Source organism: Capsicum annuum, unplaced genomic scaffold (assembly GCF_002878395.1).
Source record: "Capsicum annuum cultivar UCD-10X-F1 unplaced genomic scaffold, UCD10Xv1.1 ctg81526, whole genome shotgun sequence".
NCBI classification, from domain to species: domain Eukaryota; kingdom Viridiplantae; phylum Streptophyta; class Magnoliopsida; order Solanales; family Solanaceae; genus Capsicum; species Capsicum annuum.
In genome coordinates this window covers 17,269-28,019 of record NW_025892252.1, presented here as the reverse complement: position 1 = coordinate 28,019, position 10,751 = coordinate 17,269, and the positions used below count along the sequence as shown (strand labels likewise).

At 31.6% G+C, this 10,751-nt stretch overlaps 1 protein-coding gene across 1 annotated transcript in view; it reads right to left on the bottom strand.

Annotated features, from left to right (window-relative positions):
- LOC124895353 (lysine-specific demethylase JMJ30-like) overlaps positions 1-648 on the bottom strand; it is a gene marked incomplete at its 3' end in the record, with an annotated part of 5,434 nt that extends 4,786 nt beyond the window's left edge. Inside the window, 1 exon segment of the mRNA XM_047405794.1 lies at positions 82-648. Coding sequence (XP_047261750.1) covers positions 82-555 — 474 coding nt within the window.
- Positions 649-10,751: the final 10,103 nt, after the last annotated feature.

Genomic DNA, 10,751 nt, shown 5'->3' with positions numbered 1-10,751 from the left:
AAAAAATTCAAATAGTTTAGATATGAAACTCAAACTGAACCAACATAACAAAAACGTAAAATTGCGAGTAACGAACCTCACCTCCGCCACGTTAATATCTCCCGAAACAAACTCAATCTCCGATTCACTTTTATCCACACTCCTCCGAGCTTTCTCCATGGCTTTCGAAATCGCGGCATTCAAATCATCTCTGAACATCATTCCTCCCATAATAATCCCCATATCTAAAACCTTAATAGCTTGATTAAACTCACAATTACCATAATGTATCTTCGCTAAATGCATACACGATGTTGAATACGCGTCTCTCCATATAGGTACAACTGAATTCCATGGACCGGAATGTAACTGTTCCCACGCCATCTCCTTCGCTGCTTCCGCTGCTCGTATGTCTCCGGTTGCTGCTAGTGATGCCATTGTTGCGTATGCATAGCCGCCTTCTTCTGCTATACGGTGGAGGAGGTTTGGAAGCTCCGAGTTTAGATAAGGAGCTTCTAGAACTCCGTCGGCGTCACCGGCGACGGTGAATATTCCGTCGGGTGATGACGTGGACATGTTGGAAATGTGTTCTAGAAGGTTCGATGAGTGAGATATTTTTGGTTTGGGGTGGAAGGTGGCTTTATATAGTCTTATATATATATAGGGGAAAAAGTGCATGGTATATGATTGGAAATATCTAAGGGGTCGTTTTGCGTGAGTTATAAAATATAAAAAAATAATTTTAAAACAAAATATAAAATTATTTTAATATTTTTTATTTATTTTTATTTGTCATTATTTCATTTTTTATAACGTATGAGATGGATTGCATCTCATAGCATTTTTTGATGCATTTATTTCGATACAAAAGATTGAATAATTATGATCAGGGTGGCTCAAGCACATATGTAGCCTAAGGTCAAAACTGGATGAAGGCCTCAATTTTTTAAGAGTTCTTTATATAAATTTTAGTTAAAAATTATATAATTGATTTCTTCTAATAATTCTTTTTAAATTAATTATATAATCAACGCATTTAATCTTTAATAGTCTAGATATATCAAACTTCTCCTAATAATTCTTTTCTTTATATTAAAAGTTATTTTTCTTACAAATAATATTTAATATATTTTTAAAAAAAATTTAGTAATCTATTATTGCTAAAAAATAAAAATAAGTCCTCTCAAAATTAGGGGTCTAAGGCGGTGGCCTATTTTCTTAAAGGGTTGAGCCGCTCCTGATTATAAGATAGAAGAAAATGGGCAACTCAGAACTCCAAAAGCTCACGGATAGAGAGTTATATTTGATTGGAGCTATTAGCTTGTCCCAAAATTATTTATCTTATATATATGTGTGTGTAATTGTGAAATAACTTGTTTCCAATCAAACCACTCCTAAACAAGTTATCTCAGAATTAATTATCTTGAAATTAATTGGATAAAAATAATATTATAATTCTGAAATAATTAATCTCGTGATGAGTTATTTTGTACATTTTATTCTAATCGTATATGAAATAATAAGTTTATTCTATAATTAATTATGAAATTAGTTATTCTTTATTTCTTTTACCAAATGATAATAAGCTCTTTCTAGAATGTTATGTTTCTTTTTTCTAGAGTTATTTAATCGTTTTTTAGTCGAACAAAGGGAGTAGTTTGGATCTAAAATGAGTAATTTTCGTTTTTCTCGAGAGTTAATTAAATTAATTTTTAAAATTAAATTAAAATAATTTAATATTTTAAAATTAAAATTTCAAAACTTATATAAAAGAATTTTATAAGTTATAACTTTTTAATATAATTAAAATTTATATATTAAAATATTAATAAAAAATTTATATGTTATTGTCTAGAAAGTTCCATGAGTGAATAAGGGGGAGATATTTTTGTGATATTTTTGTTTGTTGCTTTTTGGGGCCCTTTAAATAATGAGGAGAAGTGCATGGTGTTGATTGGAAATATCTAAAGTGAAAAAGACACACAAGTGTCCAACATATTAAGTACTGATTATAAACCTTTTAGTCTAAAAATATCTAAAATATCTGAAGATAATTAATTTTTAGTTTGGACTATTAGTATATTAATCAATCTTAGTATTTAAAATATTTAAAATATCCGAAAAAAAATTATTATAATCAACCTAAATATCTAAAATATCTAAAAATAAATTAATTTTTTGTATTGATAATAAATTTGGACTATTAGCATATTAATCAACCTAAGTATCTAAAATATCCAAAAACAAATTAATTTTTTGTATTGATAATAAATTTGGACTATTAGTATATTAATTAATCAATTTTAGTATGCAGGGGTGGCTCAAAGTTAAGGCTAGTAAAACCTTTGTTTTAGGCCCCAAAAATTTTAATAATAAATTATATGATTTCAACTTGACTTGAAATAATAATGAAAATTATGAAATACATTGTAAAAAATTATCTAAAAAAAAGGAGAAAAAGCTATATTATTTTTACAAGAAATATTTTAAAATTTTGAACGAAACAACTCAAACTTTATATTAATAAATAAAATTTTAACAACAACATTCAAGTTAATGCATTGGAAGCAAATGGCTAATATCTTATCAACTAAAATTAGTGCTTGCTTTTATTAATAATTATATTAATTTGTGGAGTTAAAGGTTATATGTCTTTTAAAAATACTACACCAAAGCAAAGCAAAATAAGAACTTTGAACTATTATAGTAGTATTTTTGTAAGTATGTTTACATATGCTAGCACCTAAACTCTGAATTATTATAGTAGTATTTTTGTAAATATATTTACATATGTTAGGGCCTCTTATTAAAACTTGGAGATACCAGAATTATCAAGCAGAAAAGAAAACACAATCAAAACAGTCCACAAATTCGAAGATTCAAGGACTGTTTAGAGACCACACTCGGATTCAACAATAACAACAACAATGATGAGATAAAGGTATGTTTTAACATCGAAACAGCCAAAGTAAGATTAACAACAACAATATGAAGACCAGATGAACAACAACATGGATATAAGACAACAAGTCACGGGTTACAATATTAGAACAAAAACACCAATGATTAGACCAAAGTAAAACAGTCCATAAATCCGAACATTCGAGACTAAATTCAACAATAACAACAACAATAATGAGATAAAGGGTGTGTTTTAACACCGAAACAGCCAACCCAAAGTAAGATTAACAACAAAATGTGAAGACCCAACAACATGGATATAACAATGACAACAAGTCACGGGATACAATACTAGAACAAGAACACCAATGATTAGAACAAAGTAAAGATAAAAAGATAGACAAATGGAGATGTAATATTAACAAGCCAAGAGCTCATTCCACGACCTTTAATACCAAACACAACATAAACCTTCCACTCTTGGACCTTTAATACCAAACACAACATAAACCTATCTCTTACGTGATCTCAAGGGAACTGGAATCCCAAGCAACCAACGTTTCTTACGTGACCTCAAGGGAACTGGAATCTCAAGCAACCAATGTTTCTAAGACGTGACCTCAAGGGAACTGGAATCTCAAGCAACCAATGTTTCTAAGCAAGCTACCAACACAAGGATTCCACCTTGCCACAGGGATTCCACTGCAAGACACTCTATGGTGCTCTCAAAACATATCATCAAAGTCTAAATGACAAAATGACCTAATTGTTCTATTTATAGGTTAGGCAACACTTGTTACATAAATGACCAAAAGTCCCTTAATGAGCCCAAACAAAGGGGTTTGGCTTCTTGGACAGCTTTGGAGTGTTGGGACTTGTTCTCTACACTTCAAAGCTTGTTCCTTGGTTAGGCAGTCCCACAAGCTCGAGTCTTTCCTCACGTCTTCATCTCCTCGAGTGCTAAGATGCCTCTTTGACCCGTATCAGTTTTAGGCCACTAATTTTATTGAGACGCCTCTGTTAGTATCTAAAATATCCAACTATTATAATCAACCTAAGTATCTAAAATATCCAAAAACAAATTAATTTTTTGTGTTGATAATTGATAGTATATCTAAATTGAAAATATCAAAAAACCTGATTTTTTGATATACTAAAATTAAACTTGAAATATTTTGACGATTGATATAACATTATAATAGTCGGGCGAAATTGTGAAAATTAAAAAAAATAAAAAAATTGCCCATAAATATTTGACTTAGCTATCTTCATTTCTTTTTGTGCAAGTTGAGTAGCTTTCAATTATACACGTATACAATTCCAATATGGACCTTATTTTAAATAATACTCTCTTCGTCTTATTTTATGTGTCATTTTCTAATAAAAAATATAGAATTTTAAAAAGAAGTAAAGACTTTGTGAAATTTATTAAATTATCCTTTTTTAGAAAAATAAGAAAAAGAAGTACTATTTTTTAAAATTTAAGTTGGACCAAGAAGAACAGAAGAGAAATTCTGCTTTTAAATAATTATCAAATAAAAAAATATGACTTTTTTTAAACGAATTAAAAATAAAAGTGTGTTACACAGAAAGGAAAAAATAATTATGGGACTCGTAATTCATGAACGTGGACAAGTATGGACCAATAATTATTATACAAGTACTATCAATATCTATTATACATTGTAGGGCTATACAAAAATCGAATCGATAAAAATGTTATTGGGTTATTGGATTAACGATTTTTTATTGGTTTTATAAAAATTTTATTGGGTAAAAGGTTCGGTATCGATTTTGGCTTATTGGGTTATCGGTTAAACCGATAACCCAATAAGGATACACTAAGTTATTGTTTTATCCCTATTTATGTTATATATTTAAATCTCTCTCTATATATGTATATATAGAGAGAGAGATATGTGTATGTATATAGATTATGTGCGCTACTAATTCATAATTCAGTGAGTCACAAAGTATTAACATATTCAGGGCAACAAAGGCACAATATAAAGTTTGGCTATTATCGTAATAAAAAACTTGAAGCATTTATATCTTCCAACAATTAGGATTCAATTTTTTTCCTAACTAACATTCAATTCAAGTTAAAAGATTCTTGTAAACTAAAATGCATTGCGTAGGTTTTGACGGTAATTAAGATTTCATTTTTTTTTATGTTAGTTGTTACTATTTCTATTTATAAGTATTTTCTTATTGGTTAAACCGAAAACTGAACCGTTAAGGATAAAAATCGATAAACCGAAATCGATAAGAAAATATGTTATTGGTTGATTATTGGTTTTACATATTTAAAAAATGAAAACCGATAAATCGAATCAATAACACGTAAAATCGAACCGAACCGATCGATTCATACCCTTACATTAGCTAAATTTGATTAATATTTTGGTATCTATTTGGAGGTCCATTTTTGGGGCCTAGCGACTTTTCCTTTAAAAAAAAGTTAGATAAATTTGAATTCACGTCAAAAAATTTTGTTTTAGAAATAAAGTCTACCAAAAATGATTTCATATTCAGGATTGAAATCGAAAATCTCTAATTAATAACGAATGTTTTCTTACGGGCCACCTTTGACTATATTTCTTTAACTACGGTTCAAACAAGGATCGATCTATAGTATGATATAGTATAACTTTATGGGGACCTGAGGGTTCATTTGGTTGGAAAAGAATTATTTCGAGATATAATTAATTTTGGAACGAAAAAATTATGAATATACATTTGAACTTTAATAAATGGTATAGATATATCCTCCGTCATATTTTAGGTACAAATATATTCTTATCGTTAATGAAAAGGTACATATATACCCTTGAACTTTGATAAATGATACAGATATACCTTCTGACATACTTTAGGTACAAATATACTCTTGCATTAATGAAAAGGTACATATATACCCTTCTCACTAACGGTAGGACACGTGTCACAATCTTATTCATTTGGCCTTTTAAATTTAATTTATCCCAACTCCACTCCAAAATAATTCTAATTTAACCCATAAACCAATCCAAGTAATAACCCAAACCCGATTCGATCTAATAGAAAGAGAAAGAAAAAATGAATATGCGTGAATATAGATGCGTCTTGAAGGTTCTATTAGACCGGATCGGGTTTGAATTATTATTTGAATTAGCTTGTAAGTTAAATTAAAATTATTTTTGAGTAGGGTGAGGGTATTAAATTAAAAAGGGTAAATGAAAAAGATTGTGACACGTTTCCTGTCATTAGTGAAAAGGGTATATATTTACTTTTCATTAACTGCAAGAGTATATTTGTACCTAAAATATGACGGAGGATATATCTATACCATTTATCAAAGTTCAGGGGTATATATGTATCTTTTCATTTACGTTAAGGGCATATTTGTACCTAAAGTATGATGGAGGGTACATCTGTACCATTTATCAAAGTTCAGGGGTATATATGTATATTTTCATTAATGACTTTCATTAACTGCAAGAGTATATTTGTACCTAAAATATGACGGAGGATATATCTATACCATTGATCAAAGTTCAGGGGTATATATGTATCTTTTCATTTACGTCAAGGGCATATTTGTACCTAAAGTATGATGAAGGGTACATCTGCACCATTTATCAAAGTTCAGGGGTATATATGTATATTTTCATTAATGACAAGGGTATATTTGTACCTAAAGTATGACGGGGGTTATATATGTACCATTTATTAAAGTTCAGGAGTATATTTGTACCTTTACCCATCTCGAAATTAGTTATCACATCATGTATATGGGATGATTTATCTCATCACTATAGTGTAAATGGTGGGATAAATAATCCCGATACTAACTAATACATCACACCAAATATGGAATAAAATAATTTTTATTTTATTTTGAAACTATTTATTCCTTATATCTCACACCAAACGACCCATAATAGTTTTGTCCGTAATAATAGGGAAGAGTGTTTTGTTTGCTTTTGGAGTTTCTTGTTCGTGGTGTTTTAGTGATGTCTATGATTTCGAATAGATAATTTATAGTATTATCTTGTGATTGTTTTGTTTCCTGTATTAGCTAGCAGTGTGTCATCTCATTTTGTTGTGTATTTTTTATATTTTTTGTTTGTTATATCGTTATCTGTCCTGAGCCGGGGGTCTGTCGGAAACATTCTTTCTACTTCATCCGACATAGTGATATGGACTATGTATAAACTACATAAGCATTACCCTCCTTAGACCCCATTACGTGAAAATACACTGGTACATTGTTGTTATTTAGACATCTATAAAATATTTATAAATTGTGGACATGCCTTTCAAATGATAAAATACCACTTAGCCATAAGGATATTTATTGATATTGAACCTTTGTTGGTCTATTTTTTTTTTTTTTGAAGTTGTCAATTGATATGAAGTTTGGAAGTGCAAATGATTAAACTGTTGACATACTAACTGATAGTCTTGTACCCCACCATCATCCAATTATTTTATGAAATGTATTAGATTCATTTGGAGTATATATATGATATTTGATTGTCCATTAAGATTTAAATTTTTTATTTTAGAAATGACAAGGGGATAAATATATTAAATGATGAAGGGTGTATACGTATTATTTATCATAATTTACGTCCCTTTTTAATCTTAATTTTTTTCATTTCAAATAATTAATTTAAACCCACTATCCGATCCAATAAATCTATCGAACCCGATTTCAAATCAACTCCACTCAACCTTTATTTTTTGTTAAAAACCCGATATACCTTAGTTTTTTCTCTTAAGCATGAACTCCAATTCAATTACAGTGATTGGTCTCTACTGCTAGTTGGTGTTTACAGGTTGGAGAAAGGGGAGGTTAGGCCGGAGCTAGGGGTGCGGAGATGGTTCCCCGGTGGGATGTTTGTAGCTTGACAAAGATGATGACCATGTGATGTTGACCAGTGGTGGGTAGTGTTTTCCGATGAAATTTGGCTGAAAATTAAAATGTGAGTGGTTCATTTATTTTATGTTGTTTTGGGGTGTTATGGGTTAGTAGGTCTTTTTATTTTTGAAAGGGGGAGGGGCAATTGGTAGTTGTTAGTGTTATTGTATTGTGTGTCTATATCGTTACAGGGGTGGGAAATAATGCATCTTTTAGATAGGCGTCTCTTAGGTTTTAAGTGGGATCGGATTGGGTTCGATGGGTTTATTGAGTTTGAGTTAATTATTTAAAATTAAAAAATTAATACGGAAAAGGGACAAATATACCTCCAAACTATGATAAATAGTACGTATATACCCCCAGTCATACTTTGGGTACACATATGCCCCTGCCGTTAGTGTGAGCAACATATACGTACTATTTCATCAACGGTAGGGGTATAGGTGTACCCAAAATATGCCGGAGGTTTTATACATACCATTTATCATAATTTAGACATATATTTGTTCCTTTTCCATTTTAGAAAATAGGGTGAACACAAACTATTACTTTCATAATTTTGTTAGAAGTTATTGAAATTTCTTTTTTAAAAAAAAAACTAAAAAATCCCAACTCCCTAAACATATTACAAAAATCTCAACATATACACAGAATGCTATGTATATGTCGGCTATGTTATGTATATTAATAGGGAGAGAGTAAAGTAATTTAAAAAGTGGGAAAGAGTGCAATTACTTCCAAAAGGGTTGGTATTTAAGTGATATTACATTTTGTCTCAACTATTTGGTTAATTACATCTTATCCCGGTTTTTTGAAATTGTAATACATATGTTATAAGGTGATACATATAAAAAGTGATACATTTAAAATCGATTAGATATTTATTTAAGGAAGTAATAGATTCTCTTTTATTCTGTGGAGCAAATCATGCGCAATCAGTTACACAATGAATTGATGATATTTCAATACACCCAATCAACTTTCAAATTTCAATTGGTGACCACTTCAGTTGAAGCAAAGCAAAGGAGCATAACATGGAGGCGGCGGCGGCAACGATGGAATCTGTTCAATGTCTCGGGGCGGAAGAAGATTGTTGTAGCAGTAACCCTGCTTGTTGCTGATCCTAGAAGGTGTAAGCCTAAGAATTTTGGTGCTTGTGGTGCTCGTTCTAGGTTCCAGAAATCCTACCGTTAATTTTTGTTCTATGTTGGAAAATGTTGGTCCTTTATTGCTATTGTTTTGGAATTCTGCTATGAATTTTTAAGTTATTTTATGTTTTGGATTTTAAACTTTTGTCAAGTGATTGCAGTATGATGTATTAAGTCCATGCATAATGATACGAGCCTAAGTTCACGACACAAGAAACAAACAACAACCAGAACAACAAGATGACAACAAGTGCTAGTGAATAGAAATAGGCCACACACGGCTTCACTAGTCTTCAAGAGTCATGTTTTTAGAATAAGAAGATGATATTAACAACAAAAACAAGCAAGTCAATAATAATGCTAGCGAATCGAAAGAGCCTCACATGGCTTCACTAGACTTCAAGATTCCAACAACACAAGATTAACAAGATTATAAGAGGGATAGTAACTTGATACACAATATTCAATGATCTAAGAACCCTAACAAGAGAAAAGACCCTAAGATTAATGAATATTAATACCAAGCTCTTACTTGGACCAAGAGGAACTCAAAGAACCCCAATACCCTCGTTTCTAGCCAAGAGACAACACTAGTATCACTCTACTAGTGAGTTTTCGGAATTGGGGCTTCTCCAATGGAAGAAAGAAGTTCCAAAATATTACAAAGTGTTTGTTGTCTTCCAAAATATGAATGAACTAACTCAAAAATAACCCTAACACTATCTATTTATATTAGTCCACAAAGTGAGATAACAAATGACCATCCTACCCTTGCCAAGGGGTGGCCTTGGAGTGTAAGTTTATTACACTTCAAGGCTCCTCTTCACACTTAAAAACATTTAATCCATTGGAAGGCTCAAGTACCAACTCACACACGGCCATTTGCATGAACATAGCTTAGAGTTTTTGTAACTCCTGAGCTTGGCTACGTGTGAATGGTCGTGAACTTGTTGGATATCTTGGTACACCCGTATTATTATCTCCATCTTGAGAGGAATTTGACCTCAAATTCGACATTTGGTCATCCTCAACCGCAACCACTAGAGAAAGATCACACACGTTGAAAGTGTTATGCACTTGGTATTCTGAGGAAAGGTCAATCTTATAGGCATTATCATTGATTCTTTCAAGTACTTGGAATGGACCATCGCCCCTTGGCATCAATTTGGTCTACCTTTGAGATGGAAACCGTTTCTTCCTAAGGTGCACCCACACCCAATCTCCCGGTTCAAGAATGAGTTTCTTTCTTCCTTTTTTTGCTCGCTTTGCAATCTCTTGAATTTGCTTCTCAAGTCGAAGCCGCACCTTCTCATGTATCATTTTCATAAAATCTGCCCGCTTTCTTCCATCTAGGCTAATCATAAGATCACTTGGCAAAGGAGTTAAATTCAAAAGGGTAAGGGGGTTGAGGCCGTATATATACTTAAAGGGAGTCATTCTCGTACTTGAGTGTATGACACGATTATAGGTAAACTCAATCAATGGTGGGTGTTCCTCCCAAGAAGTCAATTTTCCCTTAATAATGGAACGTAGCATAGCACCCAAAGTCCTATTTACTACTTCCGTTTGACCATCGGTTTGTGGGTGGCAAAAAGTGGAGAACAATACAAGCCTACCCCACATGGACTTCCAAAAGTGACTTAGGAACTTAGAGTCCCTATCACTCACAATGGTCCTCAGAACACTAGGTTCATCATCACATTTAGAGCATGGAATAAAGTGTGCCATCTTAGAAAAATCGATCAACCACAACAAAGTTACTATCCCGACCTCTTCTAGTCCTTGGCAACCCTAACACAAAATCCATAGATATATCC